The sequence below is a fragment of the Suncus etruscus genome, chromosome 2 (assembly GCF_024139225.1).
Source record: "Suncus etruscus isolate mSunEtr1 chromosome 2, mSunEtr1.pri.cur, whole genome shotgun sequence".
Lineage (NCBI taxonomy): Eukaryota > Metazoa > Chordata > Mammalia > Eulipotyphla > Soricidae > Suncus > Suncus etruscus.
The window spans coordinates 111,299,493-111,324,512 of NC_064849.1; the positions used below are offsets into that span (position 1 = coordinate 111,299,493).

General features: G+C 35.6%; 1 protein-coding gene across 1 annotated transcript in view; it reads left to right on the forward strand.

Annotated features, from left to right (window-relative positions):
* The window catches only part of ITGA1 (integrin subunit alpha 1), a 162,589-nt gene that overhangs the window by 106,386 nt on the left and 31,183 nt on the right, over positions 1-25,020 (forward strand). Inside the window, 7 exon segments of the mRNA XM_049768148.1 lie at positions 2,925-3,075; positions 9,888-10,053; positions 13,798-13,871; positions 14,312-14,456; positions 18,849-18,991; positions 21,583-21,726; positions 22,374-22,631. Coding sequence (XP_049624105.1) covers positions 2,925-3,075; positions 9,888-10,053; positions 13,798-13,871; positions 14,312-14,456; positions 18,849-18,991; positions 21,583-21,726; positions 22,374-22,631 — 1,081 coding nt within the window.

The following is a 25,020-nucleotide window of genomic DNA, read 5'->3' on the forward strand; positions in this document are numbered from 1 at the left end:
CTACCTGTAGATCACCAATTTGCATACACAGAATGCACATGTGTAGGTGTGCTGAATGCACACTCTTAAATAATTTACTAAATGTGACCACAGCATTCAGAATAAATCAAAGTGTTCTTTGAAACCTCTGTGCCTGTAGGGAGCTGTGCATTTTCCAGAGGCAACCACTTAAGAATGAATATTCATCTTTGAAGACTAACTGAAAAACGATCCTGGCAGCTTTGCTCCTGCATAAATAATACTTTAAATACCATGTCCCTATATGGATCTCTGCCTGTGTTTCACTAAGGGCTAGCCACAGAGCTTATTGAGTTTTGTAAATAAATAAAACTTCATAATGATGCTACTGAGGATTCTTTGTGAGCATTAGTTTTTCATGTTCAAGCATATTTTGTAGTCTTTGTCCCTTTTAGGCAGGACTAGTTGCAAACAGATTTCAATATTTTAGACTCTTGTGCTTCCACATTTTGTCTTTCAGTTGAACTTTTGTGTTGTGTTTCTCGTTTCTATCTTGAAGTTTCTCTCTTGTAAATGTGATCACACTATTTAAACACTATTTAAACATAAGGCCTAGATTTTCCTGTCCAAAAGAAATGATTCTACTGGTACATTAATATTAGTCTAAATGTGTGCAGAGCATCAATGTTTAATTCAAAAAAGGACACTAAATGGTGGGTATTTGGAGATCAAAGGGCGTTTTGCTGTCTAATATATTTGAAACAGACTGGGCATATTTAGGACCAGTGTATATAAATGTATGTGTGTATAAATATATTTATGTATTTAAATATTTATGTGTATATAGATACATATGCAAGTATTTTTTTATATAAAACCAACTCTGTCCTATTTCAGATCTTCCATTTTTCCCCAGAAAGATCTTAGTCATCTCCTTCAACTGATTTTTATTCAGTTCTAGCCTTGAGTTTTATTTATTTATTTATTCATTTATTTTTGTGTGTGTATCTTGAAAGATATTACAGGACTTCACACATACAGTTATGGCCTTGAACTTTAAGCAAGTTAAGAAATTTTAATGATCCTCTAAGAAATTATAACTGTAAAAAAAGTTTAAATTGCATATAACATCCATATCCAATCTCATCTAAAGGCTTTATTATCTTCTCTGCCCTTTGCTAGAGTATGTGAAGAAGCCACTTTGTATAGTATAGAGAGGGCTTAGATAGCTTTAAAATTTGCCCTTTCTTTCTTCTAAATATTTTAAGTAAAATATAGTATAAAAATTCTGTGTGTATACCAAGTTAAGGAATAAAAACTATTATCTTGGGGCCAGAGCGGTGACACAAGTGGTAAGTCATCTGCCTTGCCTGTGCTAGTCTAGAACAGATCTTGGTTAGGTCCCCTGGCATCCCATATGGTCCCCCAAGCCAGGAGCAATTTCTGAGTGCATAGCCAAAGTAACCCCTGAGTGTCACCGGGTATGGCCCAAAAACAAAAAATACAAAACCAAACAAGAAAAAACTATTATCTTCTGGTAGTTGTTCAATGTCTTTAAGGAAAAATGATCTCAAATAAACTCCTTTCTGTTCATGCCATCAGCATCCTCTCTCTCTGCTCACCAGATACCAACATCCTTTATTTACTATTTCTCTATCACAAACTAATATGTTTGCAAACTGTTTATAAGATTAGTTTAAAAGAAATATTTATTTGGCTTTCTCCAGAATACAGCTGTTTGTCTTCATTATCAAAGTTAAATATACAAATTAACTCTTCAGTATAAAAATTGCTGTATTTTACTGTATTTTATACCAAAATCTAACAAGTATTGTAATGAAATCTACTCATTATTTCTGTCCTAAATAAAATATGATATTTTCTTCCAAGAACAGTAAAAATAATAAAAAGAGGTGTGTGTGTGTGTGTGTGTGTGTGTGTGTGTGTGTGTGTGTGAAAAACACACACAAAAAAAAACCAGAAACCTCTCTTTTCTGTCTTCCATCTCTTTTCTTACAGGCTTGGTCAATTTGATTAGAATTCCTTCTTCACAGTTAGGTTATAGCACTGCTGGTGGGGGTGTCTGGGAGGTGGGGCAATACTTGGTAGTGCCCTAGACTTACTCTTGGCTCTACACATAGGAATCACTCTCAGTAGGTTCAGGTAACCTTGTGGAGGGGCAGGGACAAAACCTGGATTGAACACATGCAAAGCAAATCACCCTACCTGCTACTATTTCTCCAACTCCTGAATTTTTTCCTTACGCACTCCTTCTCCTCTCACCCTTATTCCTAGATATTTGTTTTCTAAAATCTATTTCAGACCAAGTTTTTTTTTATAACTATTTCAAATCCTTTTAACTCCATGTAATCCCATCCTATAGTTGACTCAGTTCTCTACCCTCTGAACTCTTTATTCCTCTGTCAGAATTTCCCACATACCCAGAAAACTCTCAAACCACACAAATATTCTCTCTCTCTCTTTTTTTTTTTAATAAATCTTCTCTATAGCCATAGCAGTATTTTCAAGTCATTTCTTGAGTTTCAAAGTATGAATGGGAATGAATTAGGAGAAAAATCAAAACTTCAACTAAAGAAGAAGGAAAATCCCTGTAAAGAAAGATGTTTCTAGTGAAAGGAGTGGCTGGGAAAGATATTTTAATTCTGACCCTATCTAAACCTGAAGTTTGCCCTCTCAAGCCCTCCCTTTGAAGTTGCCAAAGAATGCAATCCTGCTGTCTTTTGTATTTGGGACATGTGGTGATTAGCAGAACAGTGGCCTCTTCATCATGTAGAATAAAAATAAACTTATTACAGAGAAGCATCATCAGACCTCCCAGAATGAACAGTGTTTGTGGATATTAATCTTGGAGGGAAGACTATGGACTACTTAGAGTTGTAGATATTTTCATATATTTATCACTTTGCCAACTGTGGGATGTTTGTCTCTTGTTTATAATATTTCAGGAGGGAGGCTTTCACTGAAGCACGGGGTGCTCGAAGAGGTGTTAATAAAGTTATGGTTATTGTGACCGATGGAGAGTCTCATGACAACTATCATCTTAAAAAGGTCATCCAAGACTGTGAGGATGACAACATTCAACGGTTTGCCATAGCTGTAAGTACATAGCTGGAAGTGACTTTCAAAGCCTACTATCCAGAGTCCACTGTGTACATCTTGTGGTTATAAAAGTTACAAATAAGGTAGAAAAGGAGAAATTTCTCTATTTGGAGTAAACTCTGTGGGGGGAAATTAGGTCTCACCCCTCTTGTGTTCTTCATGCTCAGTCTAATGCCAAGTTAAACAGTCTCAAGAAGTCATGGAAAGAAAGGAACAAAAGTAAGAATGATAAAAGAGGAAGCAAGGAAACAAAGCATTAAGAGATTGAAGAAGTTAAAGTAAGAAAAGGACTAAAATTGGGAGAAAAAGAGAACAAAAAAGAGCAGAATGAGTGGGGAAATTATGGAAGTGTAAAAGAAGACATTAAAGGAGAAAGGGGAAATAAGAAAGAGCTAATGAATGAGAAAACTAAAAAATTAGTGAAGTAATATACATTATTTGTGAATTTGTAATTCTCAAAGTTTTTGAAAGGATTAAAAAATCAAGTTTTATAATATCTACTACAAGATACCAATGATATTTGCACTCAAGATTCTTTCAATTGTAATAAAGAAGGAAAGGCTATTGTTTTTTGAGGTATTTTGGTGTTTTTGTTTTTTTTTTTTTTTGACTACTGTGGAGATTCTAGAAGAAAAGTTTGCTGTCGTGCAAGAAAATCTCTGTGAAATAATGACTATAAAAAGATCTAGCACAGTGGCAGAATAGGCCGTATATAAATATTATGTTTTTTTTGTTTTGTTTTGTTTTGTTTTGTTTTGGCCACACTCAGCTGTGCTCATGGATTACTCCTGGCTCTGCACTCAGGAATCACACTCCTGGCAGGCTCGGGAACCATATGGAATGCTTGGGATCCAATCCACATTGGCTGCGTGCAAGGCAAACAAATGCCCTATCCACATACTATTACTCCAGCCCTGCAAAATATTGTTTTTAAGGATGTTTAACTCCAGGATTTTGCATCCAGAAAATATTAAACTCATAGTGTTTCAGAGGTGTGGCAGGGTGGGGTCTTAGAGATCAAATCAACTATGTCATCTCCATTATTGATTTCTGAAACATAACAACTGTGTCTCGCCTTTATTTTTGGTAAAGCAAAATGAATGCTGTTGGTGTTTACTTAGAAAGAGGCAGAGGTGTATGGGAAGGTTAGAGAGGTAATACGTACTCAAGAGAGAATACAAGTTCCAAAGAGCAAGCAAAGAGACTAGCAAGAAAGATGTGTTCAAGGGAGAATACAGACTTGATGAGCAATCCAATTCTTTCTTTCTGCTGCTGACTTTCTAACTTATAAAAGGTGCTTTTTACCCACAACTGAGAGGAAAGTTTTCTGGCACCACAAAAAAGCCCTTGGAATGGGGTAATGAGTATATATGGAGCCAGTGGTTGATCCCTTGATGGTATGCTTCAAGGATGAAGAAACCCAAATCTCTTAGGCCTTGGGAATTCCCTTTCTTCCTCAATGCTTACTGTGCCTATGCAAAAAAAAAAAAAAAAAAAAAAAAGTGGGGGAAAGCCAAACCCTGCCACTCCAGCACCCCTTCTTTTTCTTGTTTTCCTTTGATTTGTTAGTTTTTGACTTTATTTTTCTTCCACTCTTTTCTTTCTTTTTCACTCTATGGTTATTATTTGGAGATTTTTTTTCTCTCTCTTTGCCGGGTGCATTTTTTTCTCCTCTCTTTTTTTCTTCCCTCTTCCTTTTTTTCTCTTTCTTTTCTCCTTCTTTTTTTTCTTTTTTTTTGGTAGTTGCTATCAAATTTTTTCTTCTCTTTTTCTTATCCTTTTTATCTCCAACGACAACAGAATAGATACCCAATCTACTACAAGCTGTAAAGTGAAGACCAGATACACTCGTATTCTGGGGGGTAAAGGAGGGAGACATGGGATACATGCTGAGAACAGGGGCGAAGGGAGGACAACACTGGTGGTGGGATGCCCCTCATTCATTGTCACAATGTACCATAAATAATTTTGTGAAAGATTTGTTATGCACTTTGGTCACAATAAAAATTAAAATAAATAAATAAATAAATAAATAAATAAAAGTTTCTTTATGCTTCAGGGAGAGGTGTTTATCATTTGTTCTCTTACCCCCAGAGGGTAAGAGATTTCCATTCCAGTTATCATAGATATAAAACCTGGGTTGAATTTATCAGCATCAGCTGCCATTATTGATCAAATAGAAAATATGTTTGTTATCAATTAACCATAACATTAACCTTATATCACTTTTTTTTTTGATTTTTGGGTCACACCTAGCAGCACTCAGGGGTTACTCCTGGCTCTACACTCAGAAATCGCTCCCGGCAGGCTCAGGGGACCATATGGGTTGCGTGGATTGGAACCACCATCCTTCTGCATGCAAGGCAAATGCCTTACCTCCCACCTTTACTTTTTGTTGGATTTTCTATTGGCCACATTCAGTGATCTTCAGAGTTCACTTGACTCAGAGATCACCCCTCTTAGGCTTGGGGACCTCATGGGGTGCCAGGGATCAATCCTAACTTGGCCATATGCAAGACAAGTGTACTACATTCTGTACTGTCTCTCCAGCCCTGATTAACTTTACTTTCTATATGACTCTAGAATTAGTTTCTGCCCTCAATATTCTTGCACTGAAAAGTTACCTTCATTGTATTCTAGTTAATCATTCCTACTTCATCTTCTCTCTGTTTAAAACAGAGATTTTTATAATTGCATTAATCTTTTTTTGGAAAACTATAAAATTCTGAGGGTTTTAAATCACTTTAATCAATGAGTTCACTGAAAACTCAAAGGGAAGGAAATGAATGGAATTTGCTCTTTGAAGTAGTAAGGGCACATAGGAAAATTTCGCTTCAACAATAATTGTTCTTTCTCAATTTTTATTTTATTTTCCCAATGAGCTTTGTACTTTTCATTTTGTACCAAATTAGGAATAAGTACTATATATTTTATTTCCCCATGTGCATTCACACAAAAGGTTGTTCATATCATTAAACATACTTAACCAGTTATTACCTATACTATTTCTTATACTCATTCCGTTTGTTTTTTTTTTTTTTGTACCCACTATTTGATCCTGGAAATAATAATGATATGTTTTGAAAGGAGACAACACTCTGAAGCAATCTGGCTATTGAAAATATATGTGCCATGATAGAAAGCTTCAGTCATTTCCAATACAATCTCATGTCTGTCAATTGAGTATAATAGACATTGCTAGCAGAGGCCTGTTTTACATTCAGATTCTAATCTCAAATGATAATAACTGGGATTAGAATATCTATAAAGTATGTGTCACCTTCAACATTCAAATGAAAAGTTAGAAAGTACCATTGCATTTCAATCACTTGAGCACAAAAGGCACCGCACTGCATACAAAGTAATCAGTAATTGTAGGCTTTACAACAGTCTCAAGGGAGTTTCACTATTTCAATTAAATATTAGCAAAATAGCAAATGCCTGGGATTGATATGTTTGGACTAAGTGAAATAGAAATAATTTGCCATTATCTTATAAAATTATTTTATTTCTCCTATCATTCATAGAAAATAATGCTTTTTACAAGCTACCAGACACTTGGATGAAGACTTAAAATACATTTCTTTATATATTTTTTCTTTTTTCTATGACACAAAACAATTCAAAACTGTGCATAAGTCAATATAGTTCTGGGGATTTCTTTATTTTCATATTGTCTTCTAAGTATGTGTTTCTATCCTGCTTTGAGACATTTTGATTTTATTTTTTAAGTCTCATGCAGGTACTTTTGCCATTTTGCCTTATTCATATACCTCTTCCTGTCCCATAGTGTATTAAAGGTCTGAGGCCATTTAAATCACAACTTGCACAAATTACCCATGACACAAATGTCTGTATGACTGTTTGTATATTTGCAACTTCATCAAATTATACGTAAATTGCAAATGGAATACTATAGTCTCACAGGAGTCAAGGAGGAAAGATAACAATGCCTTAGCACAGAATATCATGTATTAAACCATAGTCTATAAATGAAGAAATAGGCCATTCAGTGATAACTCTGTGACTTTCAATGATGCTGCACTTATATGAATATGAAAGAAGTTTATGTCTAGTGAAACTGCTGACGCAAGAACCTAACAGTCCAAAGAAAGATGGAGAATGCAGTGTTGAACAAGGTCTAATACCAGGACTAATACCAGGAGCCCATTGAAGACTGGAGCGTGGAGACGTGGGCCTTTAATGTTTCTACTCTGATTCCAGGGCAGGTCCACCCAGTTGTAGTGAGCTCGCCACTTGTAAGAGGAACCACTCAACCACTGTTTGTAAATAAGAGAGAGGGTTTGTTTAATAGAATAAAAGCAAATGGACCTTAGTTCTTCCTCCTTATGTGGACAATTCTCTACGATAGTTTATTCATGTTTCCTGTCGAATCACTAACGTGAATAAGAGCACCAATGGTGACTGTTCAGGTTTAAATAAGTCTTGATTTTCTGTGAGATTTGTCAATTCCTAATGTGTTGTCTAGGGTAATCACGGAAAATAAGTTTTATCCCAAAATGAAGAGACAGCCCAAAGTGTGCCAGTTAGGTATCTTGCCTGCCTTAGTAGGCAACTTCGAAGAAGCTCAGTCAGCCACAGACATAGGGAAGGAGGCCTCACACTTCCTATGTGAAGGAGCAAGGAAACTGCAAGGACATTGAGAAACTTGGAGAGTGTCTTAGGGCACAGGACTCGTGGGAGCTGATGCAAGGCAAATATAATTTCCTCTGGGCTGCTCTAGCAAAAGGGAGAATGAGGAAGAACACCTTTCCCCACCTCACCTCTACCTCAGCCCTCTCTGCCTTTCTTCATAGAACGGAGATTGTAAAAACACTCAGCATTGCTTGCTTGACTGGCTGGAGCACATCCTCTTTAGTCATCATCACTTTAGTGCACATTAGAGTGATTCATCCTAGACCTAACCATGATGTATTCTGAGAAAAATAAGTACATTATAAGCCATAAAGAGCCAAACTGGAGACAGTCATTCTATTTGTTTATTTTTCTTCAACTTTCTACATGAGAAAAGTCATTTGCTTCTTAACAAAAGTATCAGTTTTTCATTTTCCCATTCTAAATATAATATAGGACAGAAGAGATCACTGTTCTGGGAAGAGGAAGCAATGGGGTGAATAAGGGAGAGAGATAAAGTGCCAGAGTATCCCCTGGGATGCTTCTCCCTGCCTAGGGCAATATCAAATATTGCCAAGGGTGCAAAGAAACAAATTGTGGAAAGATAAAATGGCAAAATGAAAGTCATTTGGAAAATATGACAATTTCTTTTAAATTAAGCATATAATATAATTGCCTGTGGACTCTATGCTCTCAACAAGGAATTTTCTCAAGAGAAAAGTTAGGTTCTCAAAACACTCTGTATGGCTATTTCTAGCAACTAATTCATAATCACTTGAAAATGAGAACAACCCCAGATACTAGTTGTGATGTATTAAATAATGATAATTTATTTAGTAATGCCAAATCTTTGAATACATATGTAACAGAGTGTCTTTCAAATTGTTATTCAAATATAAAGGAAGCCAGCCACAAAAGACCACATGCTGTGATCCCTGAAACATGACATACTGAAAGAAGCAAAGGTATCATCAACACATAAATGGATAAGTGATTGTGAGGGTTGGAGAGGAAGGGATAACTTCCTTCCTGAGAAGGAGGAGGGAACATTTTGGGGTGATATGAGTATTCTATATTTCAATGTTATAGTGTTATAACTTGTATCAATGTTATTAAATTATATTCAATGTTATAACACCATAACTAGTTTTTTAAACTCCTAGAATCAAAACTCAAAAGATGAGTGGAGATTTTTGTTTTTATATTATTTTGATATGTATGTATGTTGTGTATGTTTTGATATGTATGTATGTATCAGAACCAGAGCTGTAAAGTAGTCAAGGCATGTACTCTACCACTCAGCTGTTACATCCTTGACCCAGGATGAGTTGTATTGCCTATAAATTATATCTAAATTAATTCTATTTTAAGAAATAAAGTGGTAAAATCTGCTAAGATATCTAAATGATGGCATAGTTAATGATGACCAATAAGTCTTCTCTCTCTTTTCTCTATAAAAAAAAGTCCTTACCATGAGCATATGGTTACAAACAGGAATATATCCCAAATATTGACCCTCTTCATTGCTAATTCATTGCTAAATTAGACTATTACCGGGTTTTTGTTTTTGTTTTTGTTTTGTTTGTTTTGTTTTTTGGTTGTTAAGCCACATCCGGTGTTGTTCGGAGGACCATATTGGACACAGGGGATCGAACCCAGGTCCATCCTCAATCAGCCATGGGCAAGGCAAACGCCCCATTGCTGTGCTATTGCTCCTGCCCCACTACTTGATATTTTTAACATAGAATTGTTCCTTAGAAGATTTTTTGAAAAGATTTAAGATCAAGCAACTCGTTAATTGCTTTTACCTGAAAAAGTGGGGTCACTGGCTGGGATAAAACAAGAGACATTGGGAAACCATAAAATTATTCCTTTTTATGATTACTTCTGAACTGTCAAAATATAAAGAGGCTGTTAGTAAATGAGGACACGTTAAAGAGAAGAACTTTCACATATAAGCAAGATTGCCTTTTCTATTTCTCTACAATTACAGTATTTAAGAGTTATACTAGGAAATATGCATACTCTGAAATTACTCCTCTGAAGTATTGAGGAACATAAACAGTGCATTATGCTAAGGCACTGTATGTTTTCTGGTTTATTGACAAAATGCTTGAGACTTATTTAACACATTGAATTTAAAATAGGATTTTGCTGTTTTTGTTGTGTCTTAGATTCTTGGCAGCTATAATCGAGGAAATTTAAGCACAGAAAAATTTGTGGAGGAAATAAAATCAATTGCAAGTAAGCCAACGGAGAAGCATTTTTTCAATGTCTCTGATGAAGCAGCTCTACTCACTATTGTTGAAGCTCTTGGAGAAAGAATATTTGCTCTGGAAGGTATGACTATTTCTCCTAATGCAGAATGCTCTCTCTACAATTTGAGCCCAAAGTGAGGGAGATTAGTATTTTTCCCTTCAACATTATTGTGTATTTTCACTCTGTAGAATTGCCAGCATGAAACAATGCCCTTTTATCTAAGTCTGTTATTGTGAGGGCTTTTCCACCTAGCATTATGTACCTGAATGTTAAGTGCCAACAGAGAGCAGGATGAAAACAGTGCAAATATGCAGAACAAATATGGGTGCATGAGTGTTAATGTATGAAAAATGGAGAAACTATATTATACTTTTAAGAAATATTTCATGTAGGGTTTCCATGGAAATCTTCATATGCAGTTATGTCTTTGTTCACATGTTTTCTCTAACATTTGTTTCTTGCCCAGTTATTTTATGGGACTTTATGGAACTCTGCCTCAAATCCCATGGCAGCAAAACATGAGTCCATTGTTTCTAATTCTGTTGAATTACTTTTCCATATTTTTTTCTCTTTGAATGGTGACTGGGAATAATGAATCATAGCTTTCCCTCCTCTGTCTTAGAAGATTTCAAGCAACACATCACTTTAGAACTAGATATTTTATAAGAACAGTAACAAAAATTTTTTTTCAGAACTGCTACACCCAACAAAGTGGCAAAGCCTCCTTTTCCTTGTTCCTTGATAATTTTATTCTTAGAGAATATGACTCTATTCTCAACCCCAGAGAAAAGGCCACCAGCCTTATTCTCTATCCTGAACCTGTTGATTCAGTCCTTGTGAAGACAAATTGACAGATTTCTGTTTCTGCATCTTAAACATAGAAATTTACAAACACCTTAGTTTCTATCTTGTTACCTAATTATAGAAATCAAAGATAAAATGGGAAAGAGATATAATTGAATGGTGAAAAAAAAAGGTAGATTATTTTTATTGAGCAGAATGTGACTACAAAACATACAGAAAGGTGATTACATAGAAAAGCAAATGATTTAGAAGAGTGACTTTCAAACCATCTTTGACAGTGATCCATGATCACCAGTATATTTTATTTTGAGATCCAGTGTGCATTGGATATAAAATAAAGGTTTCACAAAATAACCCTTATTATATATAATGTAAGTTCACCTTTTCAATTCTCCTCAGTATATATATTCAGGCACATATGCCAGTCTCTTCACTTCATGACTGGATGATAATCTATAGGTAAGGAGTTCTATTTAAGAGCTGGAGAGATAGCACAGTGGTAGGGGGTTTGCCTTGCATGCAGCTGATCCAGGAAGGATAGTGGTTCGAATCCCAACATGGTCCACCATGCTTGCTAAGAGCTATTTCTGAGCACAGAAGCAGGAGTAACTCCTGAGTGCCACCTGGTGTGACCAAAAACCCAAAAACCCACCCACCCCCCCCAAAAAAAAGGAAAGTTTTATTTGGAGATATTGGAGAATAATTTCTTTTTGTTCTCTTTTGCCTAGTCCTGACTTCTTTATTTCTGTGCTTTTCAAAACAGAACAGTTGTTATTTATCAAGCTAAAGTTGCAGCTGCTTCAGAGGTATTTGGCTGCCCTGTGTTCTGTGTATAAGTCATCTCTTCAGCTATCCAATATCATTTAACATTAGCTTGGATTTAGCTGGCAAGAAGAAAATCTGTTAGGTTTTCCAAATAATTGTGCATTTTTACTTTTAATAAAATTGTATAAGATATGACTGAAACACTCTGTAAATACCACTTAAAAGTTACATTTAGCTAAACACACAATACACTCTCAGTTCTTAATCTCATTCTCAGGAAGTATAATTTAAGTTTTGTAGAAATCAGTCTGCATCAACTGTTGGCTAGAAAAGGGATCAATTGGCCTTAAATAACATTTGCAATTTTTTTAACCTAATCACATGAGACTTACATATTGCAGTTCCCCCACACTCCAAGAAGTCTCTATTTTGAAAAAGAGAGAGAAAAAAGCATTTATAAGAACTCCACAGATTAAAAATATCTTCCACATCTTTATTGCCATACTTTCAGGCTTAATCAAGAGAAGTGTTTTTGATTAACCTGATTTAAAAAAAAAAATGAGGTCAGAAAGAGACTATTTTCTTGTTCTTTTGCTAATCTCCATTTCCTATTATCAGCATTTATTTAGATAATAAATAAAAACAACTATGAAAGTTCTGCTATTAGGGCCAATGCCATCTAGTGAGGCAAATATGCCAGCAACTTGCCCAGTAAAATCAGTAAATGGGTAGGCTGGAGAAATAGTAGAGAAGTTAAGGCACTTGACTTGTATTGTAGTCAGCCCTGATTCAATCCTCAACACCACCTCTTGAGTACAGAGTTTAGAGTATTCCAAGAACACCACAAGGTGTGATTAAAAATCAAACAAACTTTCAAACAAAATCAGAAAATAGTATAATATCTCTTTTTTTTCATCAAACATGAGGTTAAAATTCCTAAGCAAAAGTGTTACTGTGTTTGGTATTTTCTTGGCATCTATGAACAGTTCAGCTAGGAGTTTACTGCAACAAGTTTAAAGATGTACAGTGTGTTAACAACACTATATATTAATTCAATATGACCAAATAATTTCTTTTTCTATTCTCAGCTGTAAGCAGAAGGTCAGGGGAGAAAGTGGAAACAGACAGGATTTAGCTGCTTCCTTCTTAACATTAATCTTGCCAAATTAAGTCTTAAAGTTTTGTAGACTGGCAATAAATGTTTACATTAAAGACAAAGTGCCTCTCAGTTATTTAAATGAGGTGGCAATTTGTAGGTGAGATTAAAATGATATATTTGAATTCATAATTGATTGCCTCCATTAATCCACTCCCATAAAAAGGCAATTACTAATGTATGTGTAAGCAAATTTATACCAGTAAATAGCTAGTAAATAAATTTGATTTCACAAATGTAATTGTTCTCATGCCTCAATGAATGGACAGGCTGACTTTCTCAACATTATGTGCTATTTTTAACTTATCTGCAGGGCCAAATAAGTCAGTCACTCCCAACTGAAAGCAAATAAATCAACATTCCCTCAATCCCCTCAGGATGCTGTGGTTTGGGGGGGTTGGTGAATATTTTGAGATTAGCACATTTTTCTAGAATGGTCTGGATTTACCCTGCATTTTAGTGGGGGTAATTACATCTTTGAAATGGTATAGGAGGCCTAAAAATAAATAAATAAATACAAGTGACTGAATGTCATGTGATCTGATACCTTACCTAAAAGTCTCCTTATCATCTGTAAGCAAAACAACTAGAAAAAGGACAAATGGAAACTTTGAATCTCTACATTCTCTTTTAAACAATGCATTTTTGTGAACATGAAGCTGGATAGAATTGGTAGAGTAAAGATGCTCTTTTAATATTACTTTTATCTTAATAAACCTGATAACATTAAGTTGAGCCTAAATCCAACAGGGTTCTCAAGATGTACAGATGTGATAAATGTTTAACACAGAACTTTCAACTCTAGCATCCTAGGATTTCCATGTATGCTGAGTATAAGGACAGGGACCTGGGGAGAGAGTTCTTATTACTCTGTAATTGTGGTTAAGCCCATGGTCAAGAATGTAAGGCACAGCCCTGCAGCTACATCCAGCCTCCTCCCAGCCCTACCTAGGAATTCTGTGTTGAGAAATTTATGGTTGAAAATACTCTGATGATGTTTGAATTTTCAGTTGGTAACTTCTGACTTGAGCTATCTTCAGCCAATCAGGAGTGTCCTAACAAGCTTTTCACCCTCCACCCCCACCCACCTCTACTTACAGCTACAATTGACAAGTCAACAGCTTCATTTGAAATGGAAATGTCTCAGACAGGCTTCAGTGCTCATTATTCACAGGTATGTATCCAGTAGATGAAAATGAGTTTTTTTTCTCTATTCACAGGTATGTATCCAGTAGATGAAAATGAGTTTTTTCTCAAACCTAATACCAGTTTGTTACACTAGTGTAATAATGTGATATACATCAATATACAAGTGCTTCTAGCTGGTCCTGGCTAGTCCATTTACATCATGGTGGTAATTCTAACCCAAATAGTAAAAAGACATTTCACAAGCTTCTTTAAAATATATATATATATATATATATACATATATATGTATATGTATATATATATGTATCTCATCAAGTTCAATGATTGTTTTAAATTGTGAATCAGAGAATTGGGGATCTGCTACTTTAATTATTTATCTTTGAATGGCACCTTTCCTGTTGTCAGTTTTGTATGTTTGCTCTGACTAATTTTGCTAAGTATCTTTGTACTCTATTTGTATGCCAGGAATGGGTCATGCTTGGAGCAGTAGGAGCCTACGATTGGAATGGAACAGTTGTCATGCAGAAGAGTGATCAGATTGTAATCCCACAAAACAACAGCTTTAATGTTAATCCCACAGAAACAAATGAACCTCTTGCTTCTTATTTAGGTAATGTTTGATTGTGATTGATAGAAAAATAATGGTTTTTATTTCTGTTTTCTAATTATCTAATTATTATTATTTGCATTATTTCTTCTATTTATTTAGGCTTACTTACCACTATGTAAGACAGAACCACTTTCAAGAGTTAGACATGTTACAGGGTCCATTCAGGTTTCCAGACTCTGGGCCAAAGAAGCAGTGCATACAATCAACTTGCACACAAATTTTAATCCCCTTCAGCACATATGGTCCCCAAAGCAAAACTAGCAAGCCAGGAATAAGTCCTGAGAAGCACTCAATAAAGAAACAAACAAACACTTCATGTATTTCCAGTCTTAAAGAAGCCTTAGCTAAAATAACAGGTGAAAATTAATCTTTCTCAAAAGGACTGACTACTGCAAAGAACAGTTGAGTCCTGATACAGGCACTCTGAGGTCTCAGTGTTTCTGAAATTTTCTTTACCTTCAAGAAGAGCTTGGGACCTAGTAGATAGGAAATAATGATATAAATAAAAATCCTGGCTCAGCCTATATCCTAAAGATCAGACTCCCAAATTTCCTTTAATATCCTCTCTCCTTATTAGTTTCTTTCAATGGGTATAAATCTTACAAAATAATTCGAGTTATTTTGTCATGGCTTCTTCTCTACCAGGTCTCTTCACAATCTGACAACTATTGAACTTAAATTAAACTCAGTCATTTTCCAGAGACTTGACTGGTACAAGAAGGTATGCTACTGTCACTGCCTTTTCATAGACTTGTGCAAGGCTAGGAGTTGCCCAGGGTCCTAGGGGATTTTTGTATCACTAGATGTAAATAGCTGAGAAGGCCTCAGATCAAAAGGGCCATTTGAATTGTGGTTTCTGTTTTTACTTTCTCAATATAATCTAGAGGTCCCTCTAGTACCATCACTGTGTCCTTGATTCTGGGAATCAATGGTAAGTAAAAAATACCTTTCAGTATTCATAGTTCAGTACATAAGGATTCCTAGGTAGCATTTTTCTGCCCTGAGGCATGTCTTTGTCTCTCTGTGTCCCAGTTTATTTGAATTTTATAAGAAAAGTGGCAAGTTTTCACAGGTCTTTTTATTTTTTTCCTTTTGTAAAGGTACAAATTAAGACTACTTGGGAAGAAGGACTTTTGAAAAATAAGAGGCCAAGACTTTTAAAATTATTAAGTATATAATGGGCAGCACCAGAGATAAAGTATTAAAATCCCTTAAAATATGTAGAACTGAGTTCCCAAAAAAACTACTCTTTATAAAAAGTCTTATTACATTCTGCCCTGTGCAAGTAACAACTAACATGTTATTGTTCTGTGCATTATATAATATAAAAGAAAAGATTAAACCACGATTTCCAGGAAAAGATTGTCTAAGGCAGAGATTTCAGAAAATAAATCCCTCCTGCTAGCCTTCCCACCCCTCTCATTACAATATATATATATATATATATATATATATATATATATACATATATATGTATATATATATATAAACTTGAAAAAATTGGTGCTACAAAGCAAAATGTATACTGCATGTCTTTTAAATATTTTAGTATTACAAGGTAAACAAAATAATGGGCACAGATATTTATATTTTACATAAAAACATACCTAATTGTATATAGCCAAATAGTTAATACCCAAAACATTAATACCATTAATATTAATAATATTAATACCCAAGAAATTAAGCAATGGAAAAATTTTGTCACAGCTGCTAATAACAACTCTGAACTAGAATCTAGTCTGTACATTTTTATTCTAGTGCTCATTTCACTATTACAAGATGCCTTATTATAGATCAATCAACTTATCTAAATGATAACTTACAATGATAGACCAGAATTGTAAGTTACTAGTTGGTCAATCCATTCAGAAATTAGATAACCATTAATAAACTTTGTTACTATTCTTTACTGATAAAGCTGACGTCTTTTTAAATATATGAAGCTTACAAAAAAAGTTTATATATTTTTTTAAACTAAGAAAACGCTAGTCCGGGGCAAAAAACAAACAAACAAACAAAAAACCCGCTATATGTGGAATTGCTTAGAATGCCTAAAATGAGAGGAAGGCTAAATTAGAAATCTTCTAAAGTTTCTTCACATTATTCCAAGTTTCTTTGAAACTGAAATAGGGAATATTTTAGAATAAAGAAAACCACATAAGCTGAGTCTTCTTTATATTCTAGGTCAAAAACTTGAACCCTCATGTATCATGCCTGTATATAAATTAAAACTATGAATTTATATATGACCTTATATAGTAATATAAATTTCTACAACTTCTTAGGAAATTCATTTAACAAAATACGTACAGAACCATGAAAATATTCATATCACATCGATCCAGAAATTTCATCTATACATATGAATATATATTTAAATATATATGTATTTGTTTTTTCTATGAACACTAAATTAAATTGTGCCTAATAAGACACTAAGATTGCATCTGAAAATTAACATTCAATAGATGTTATATTTTTATTATAAAAGTTACATAATAAATAATTCTCTATCCTCTTACTAGGATATGGTAGACTGTATACCCCAAAGAGGTCCATGTTTTTATCCCCAGACCTAGACCTGATGTGGAAAAAAGGACTTTGTGAATGTGATTAAGTTACGGATCTTGGGATAGGAGAGTGTACACTAGGTTAGGTTCAGTCTAACTGCACGGGTTCTTAAAAAACTTCTGGATATGTTCAGAAAAAATATAACAATATAAAAATGACCTGGAATATTCTTAAAGGATGAAGGGGGACCAGTGGGAGAAGGGGAATGGCACAAGCCAAAGAATATTGATTTTATCTCTAGAAGCCACAAAGGAGAGGAAGATCAATTTACCTAGAGACTCCAGGAAGGAGCCTCAAGTCATACCCTCATGGTGATCTTACCCCGGAGAAATCCATGTCTTCTAAGCATTCTTAAAGTTATACGTTTCTAATACAATAAGTGTCAAGTTTGTGGCAATTTATTAGAACAGCAATAAAAATCTAACACAAAATTATGTTCTGTGTAATACTGAAAGTTAATGACATTAGTACTGAGTATTTACAAATTCAGAGACAAGTCTCCAAAATGTCTGACATTTTTGCTACTCTGAGAAACTCAAGAGTTCAGTGAATAACTCTACAATACATTTCTTTTCCTCAGATCTCATGACATGATTACCTTCCTTAAAAATAAAAAGTCTTGAAGAATTCTATTATTCCCCCCAAAGTGTGAGTTAGTGTTTGCCTGAAAGAGACAGAGATTTTAAGATATAATTACAAAAAAATACCTTAAAGAACCTTCATTCTTGACAAGTGTATTTAAAATATAAGACTCCTCCTTGGCCCAGGAAAGGAAATGTTGTAGTATGTTGTCTACTCTGTGCTGAACTGATATTTGTACTATGTCAGAAGTCATTTTGCTAGCAGGATCACAGGTTAATTTTCCCAAAATTTTGCCAAAATGAAGTCTAATGCTGCAAAATATCTTCTAGAATAGAAAAATGCCCAGAAAGGGAGCTAGAAGAAAATGGCTCCTATCCTTCCCCAAATATTGTTCTAAATATGACATGAGACTTTCAAAATATTTCCTTGTATGGATTCTAATGAAGAGTGTAGCATAATAAATTAACTATGGTGGTGGATAGAGGTGGATGGATTTTTCTCTGCCATCCCAGGCTACGTGGCTCCGCAATCCCCATTCAGCTGGCAGGTCCCAGGTTTAGGTGAACGGCAGAATCAGACTCATCCAGAGACAGGCATCAGGAAGCATCAGCTTTATTCATGCCCTATCCACCACATTGTGTGGCCTATATCATAAACTTTTAAGCAATTGCTATTCTTAGATAGCCCTGCATCGTAACTCCTTTCAGCCATCTTCCCTTTGACCTCCATGCTGGCAAAAGACCAAAAGAGCAAAAGGGCCTAATCCCCTGGGTCAAAGGCCTTATCTACCTTTTCCAAGACCCCTCTCAGGAATGGGCGGGGTCTTGCAGGTAAGGTTAAGTTACCTAGGAAGAAAGGAGGGATGAGGCTTCAGAAGAGATTGGATATGTTTGCCCAACATTCATGTGGACTGAGAGTAGTTTGATTATGAAAAATCATATAGAGGAAGAATTCTTAAAATTAAATTATCTATTTTAAGAATTCCATTCTAGTCAGTAATATCTCCAGATAAGCACACACAAATTTCTATAACCCAATTATAATTCCCTTATGCCAATTTAAATTTAGTGAGTTGTTTAGCTGAGAATAGAGATTCTGTTTCTTGCTACCTAGAATTTTCTGATTTTACTTTCAAAACTAAAGTCAATTTAACATTTTTATATGATACTCCCAATTATTTAAAACAAATCTCAGTTTATTCTAAGCTGCATTTGAAGGGTCCTTTCTCTTTCTTAGGCTACACAGTGAACTCAGCCACTGTTTTTGGTGATGTGATCTATATTGCGGGACAACCACGGTACAATCACACAGGCCAGGTGGTTGTCTACAAGATGGAAGGTGAAGACATCAATATTCTTCAAACGCTGAGTGGAGAACAGGTAAGCTTAAGCACTGCTTTCAGAGAATCCACTCACTGTGTAAGTTTCACTGACCTTTCTATGGTACTAGAACTAAAATATACCACATAGTTTCCATGGGTTGGATAAAAAATATCTCTTTCTATAGGCTCAAAACCACTTATTGAATGGAAGTGAAGTATGGGGCGTATAATAATAGACATAAATACATAACTTATATAAAAACATACATGTATTTCTATATATGAAAAGAGATTCAAAACATTAATATGTTAGTGAGGAGCTATAAAGATAATATAGTAAATAGGGTGATTGCTTTGCATGGTCAATTCGTGTTGGGTCCCCAGCACCCATATGGTATTCTGTGCCCTGCCAGGAGTGATCCCTGAGAGCAGAACCAGGAGTTACCATTGAGAGGGAGGGAGGGAGAGTGGGAGGGAGGGAGAGTGGGAGGGAGGGAGGAAAAGAGGGAGGGTGGGAGGGAGGAAGGAAGAAAGGGGTGGAGGGAGGGAGGAAGAAAGGGATGGAGGGAGGGAGAAAGGGAGGAAGGAAGGAAGGAAGGAAGGAAGGAAGGAAGGAAGGAAGGAAGGAAGGAAGGAAGGAAGGAAGGAAGGAAGGAAGGAAGGAAGGAAGGAAGGAAGGAAGGAAGGAAGGAAGGAAGGAAGGAAGGAAGGAAAGGAGGGAAGGGAAGGAAGAGAGGGAGGGAGGGAGGGAGGGAAAGGAGGAATGGAGGGAGGGAAAGATGGGAGGGAGAGAAGGAAGGGAGGGAAGGAAGGTTGGGAGGGAGGGAAGGAAGAGAGGGAAGGAAGGTTGGGAGGGAGGGAAGGAAGAGAGGGAAGGAAGGAAGAGAGGGAGGGAGGAAGAAAGGAAGGAAGGAAGGAAGGAAGGAAGGAAGGAAGGAAGGAAGGAAGGAAGGAAGGAAGGAAGGAAGGAAGGAAGGAAGGAAGGAAGGAAGGAAGGGGCACAGATAGTAAGTTCATCAGATAGTTTTAACCTAGATAGCTGCAAAACTCATAAGGTAGAATTTGAACTAGACACAAAGACAGGATATAAGTAAATAGAAAGATAAATTTAAAAAAGCCATTTTCTGGGTCCAGAGAGGTAGCACAGTGTGTAAGGCATTTGCCTTGCATGTGGCCAACCCACTTTTTGATCTTCGGCATTCCATATGTCAGAGCATGCCAGGAGTGATTTCTGAGTGTAGAGTCAGGAGGAACAACAGAATGCCCCTGGGTATGGCTCAACACCCCTCCCAAACCATTTCAAATTAGAAAATAGAAAGGGAGTTATTTCTCTATAAAAAAATCATACGCATCATCAGGTGGGATCCACAGACTGACCACTCAAGAGCTATATACAGGTCATGCTCAGCTCTAGGTGATTATGCAGTGTGGGCATGAGGCCCTGTGTTGCCAGATTTAAAATTTTTTTTGTTTCCCTTTGTCATGAATTAACTATAAAAACTCTTTTTTTTTTTACCTTTTATCAGCCTGAAAGCAAAGAATCTTGAAAAATTAATGACTAGGGATTTTTTTTAATGTCTGACAATGCCAAGAAATATAGATTTAAAAGCTTAAGAAGGAAGTCAGAATAGTTTGCAATTAAAGATAAGGGCAATATTTGGGCAGTAGTGACTATCCATAATCAGAGAATGGGGGAAAATGCTGATCTCAGTTTAGAGAGGCCAAAATTTAGAAGGTGTAAAAAGTGAAAGGAGGCAGAAAAGAGGAAAAGAAAGGGTTGGCTATGATTGTTGATAAATGTCAGAATTTGGTCAGCAAAAATAAAAGTAAGGGAGACTACACAGCCCTTAAGGCCTTGGTCTTGCATACAGCCAATCTATATTGAGCACAGAGCCTGGGATGAACCTTGAACACTTACAGGTGTGGCCTAAAAATAAAAATTAATTAATTAATTAATTAATTTTGAAAATAAGGTCAGGATATTTCAAGAAGGTAATTGTTAAAAGGTATCAAATAGCAAAATCATACCAGTATTTGATAAAGAGATAATGACACTGAGATTAGGACATGTAAGTTCTCCTAATTTTTTTAAAAATTCATCCTCATCATTTAATGACAAGTAATATAATGGAAACAGAGGATGTTTCCCATTACAATATGTTAGTGGTTTTTTGATGTCCAGAAGTCATGGGCACAAAACTTTCTGTAAAGAGTAGGTGCTGAAATGTGTGGCATATGGCAATTCAGCTCCTCATAATGTATTTTATGTCAAAGTTTCATATTACCAAATTTAAAAAATTTGAAGCCATTTCAGAATGCTTCCTATTACCTATCACCTTAGTGTCTTTAAAAATCATTTTGATATTTTTTGATTTGTAAAGCAAACAGGGTAGCACGATATCCAAGAGCATCCTTTCTCTTACACTCAGGGACAAAATCTCTAACTGTTCATTCTCAAGGAAAGCCCAGCATAGCTTTCATCAACCTCTTCCAAGAGCTCTTAGGTAACACCCACCATCTCTGTATTTCCATTCCTTTGCCATATGAACCTCAAATATTCTTTAAGGTCAGTGTGAATAAAAGAAATGCAGGAGTTTGCTTTCTGCAGAGTTTCTGGTACTAATCAGACTTTTTGCTTTTATATTCTAGATAGGTTCCTACTTTGGCAGCGTTTTAACAACCATTGACATCGATAAAGATTCTAACACTGATCTTCTTCTTGTTGGAGCACCCATGTACATGGGGTCAGAGAAAGAGGAGCAAGGAAAAGTATATGTGTACACGCTCAATCAGGTAATGGCAATGACGAGCTTGAGAGAAATTCAGGGCATGCTCTATCTTAAATAATTCATGTGAATCTAATTTTTCACTCGTTTGGGGAGAAAGAGTAATAAAGCTGTTTGGGGAGAAAGAGTAATAAAGCTGTCAGCTCATCTAGCTTTCTACCCCTTCAAGTTTCTGACTGAACAATTAGTTTGCTAGTAAGGAATGCAAAATCTCCAAGTTTTGTTCTTTGGAATGTAAAATATTATTTTTATTTTTTAAAAAAAATAACACTGTAAGAAAAATTTACTAATCTGTCTGACTTAATGACTGGTCTGATTTAATCATGGATTCTGGTCAGCATGTCAATAACATTTGCATTAAAAAGTGTGTGTGTGTGTGTGTGTGTGTGTGTGGCAGAGAGTAAAGAAAATCTATTTGAAATCAAAAGAAATAGGCAATTTTCATAAACTCTTTCCCTATTCACATCCAATCCATTCATTCAAATCTTATCTCTCTCAGCTAGGCTTCCAAACTTTTTAAGAATTTGTTATGAATGCCATCATTGATGTACACCTGGTTTTTAATAGTACCGATTTCCTATGTACTTAGAAAAAAACTCCTCTCTGCTGTAGTCTGAATAGAAACATTGAGTATCCTGTTTATCTTTCTTCCAGACAAGGTTTGAGTATCAAATGAGCCTGGAACCCATTAAGCAGACTTGTTGCTCATCTCTAAAGGACAAGTCCTGCACAAAGAAAAACAAAAATGAGCCATGTGGGGCTCGTTTTGGAACAGCGATTGCAGCAGTGAAAGATCTCAATCTGGATGGGTTTAATGACGTCGTGATCGGGGCTCCCCTGGAAGATGACCATGGCGGAGCAGCGTACGTCTACCATGGGAACGGCAGGACGCTGCAGAAGAAGTATGTTCAGGTGAGATGGAGGAGGCACGTTCCCCCCCTGACCCCTGACGTGAGTCCTGGCTTCATACCTGGCAGCACTTGTCTTTATGGCTTATTTCATTTCCTTGTTCCCACTATTGAGAAAAAAATATTTAATTATTATCTAATCTTTTCTCATAGAGGAATTACTCTGTATTTTATCTTTTCATCTAGGTTTTATAACTGCTCTATTATAACACCCTGATTTACTAAGTTGATCATAATACAGTTGTTTCAGACAGTAAATGTCCAAACACCAGCCCCACCACCAATGTGACCTTCCCTCTATCAGTGTCCTGACACCACTCTACACTGTCCCCTTGCAGGTACATACACTAAGTTTACTTCATATTGTTTATTAGAAAGGCTAATGGAATTGTAAAAATTTAGATCAGTCTGGGTCAATTTGTAACAATTGTTATATCTCTCGATGCTTTTGAAGTCATAATCTGAGCATTTACTGGGTGGTGTTTAGTACTAGTTGAGCCTTCTATGCTACTGTTCAGGCTCACTGAGCTTAGTGGTCTTCTAGGCAATTTTTCCATCAGATTTGCTTTGATCCTAATGGACTGTCCCTATTATATAATTTTTGAGGTGTCATGCGGCTACATATGCCATGAGCTCCAGGACCTGTAGATCTGGAACAAATGTGGGGGCTTGGCAATTTGATACAGTTAGTTTGTGGAGTTGGGCTGTTTCTTTTGGAGTGTGTCGTGTGTTACTATGGAATAGAATGGGGCTTTCAGGTAGCAAAGGGAATATATCCGCCCCAATTCCAAGTAGGAACCAGAGGTTTTAGTTGAGACCAGGCTGCTGTCAAGAGTCAGCAGTTATCTTTCTCTTTTAGAGCCAGGCTGTCATTCTGTCAGAAAGATTTATTTATTTTTAACTTGTTACTTGTTGTATTTATTGCCACTTGATTTTTCGTAATGGTTAAAAATATTTTTAATTAAAATTCTAAAACAAAACAAGTACACTTTTAGCAATCCTTTTGGATACCTAAACAGAGGGATTACTTCAGAATTACTTCTGATCCTAAACAGAGGGATTACTTCGGAATAAAAGAACATTAAGTAAATTATTTAGCCAAGAAAAGAGATGAGATAATTGTTTTATATTCAAGATCTTTGATGTTATTATAAAATCACATTGCATTTTTATTTTGAAAATTTTACTCTATTTTTATCTGATTTATGTTTCTGAAGGTTTACAGATTTCTCGTAAGTAATTTTCTTTGGGGAAAGTACCTATGTAATTAAGCTTAATTGTAAAATATTTCTGTTAATTCTATTCTAAATTTTTTATAAGTTAACAGCTGTAATCCATATATGTACTTTTTTCTACTTGAGAAAAATATCAACTTATCAAGTTGTCTAATGCACTATGAAATAGGAGAGCTTAAATTAATTGTCTTATTGTAATTGTTTTTAAATAACCCTAGTAAGGGGACCAGAGAGATAGCATGGAGAGATGCATGCAGAAGGTCAGTTGTTCGAATCCCGGCATCCCATATGGTCCCCTGAGCCTGCCAGAAGCGATTTCTGAGCATAGAGTCAGGAGCAACCCCTGAGCACTTCCGGGTCTGACCCAAACAAACAAAACAAACAAACAAAAATAACCCTAGTAAGGCATTAATCAACTCTTATATTAAAATATATTTCAATACCTAACTCAAAAGGAAAATCAGAGCATCAATTACTTCTTTTGACACTGATTGATTCTCTCTTAATTGTAGTCAAAAGAACTTACAAAATATTTTGTATCAGGAAGTTGTATCTGATTTTTCCATAAAGTCCTATTAACATGAATAGTGAAAGAATACAATAAAGGGCTTATTTCAATAACAACACTCCCATCTCGCTAATAAATGATTTTCTTTTTGTTTGAAATATCCATGGTATTATTTACTAACTAGAAACAGACAATGTTAGCCACTGTAGCATGATGGTATTAAGAAGGTTTTTCTCTCTTGAGTCCTACACTTGATCCCTTCCATGTCTGTCCTGAAAAATTCAGCGAAGTGGCATTGGCACTTTTAATCTTAAAAAGAGAGATATTTAAATGATATACAAGGAATTAATTTTATAAAGCAGCTTATAAAATCAAGATGCAACTTTAAACAAGAGCAAAAATATCTAATATCAGCTTTAAATTTAAAACCCCAAAGATGGGTAAGGATATCCTCACCCAAGTACCGGAAGTGCTGCTTGTGTCTGAAATGATCTAAAATAAAGGGAATCTCAGCCACCTGAGCCCATAGAGCAGGTGTTTGCTGATGCCTTTATTTGGAAAAGAAGCAAGTTTTATCTAAGTGATACATGAACATTTTAGCATGAAAAAGTGATTTTATTTGGTTGACTTTGGTCTCAAATTTTTATAGA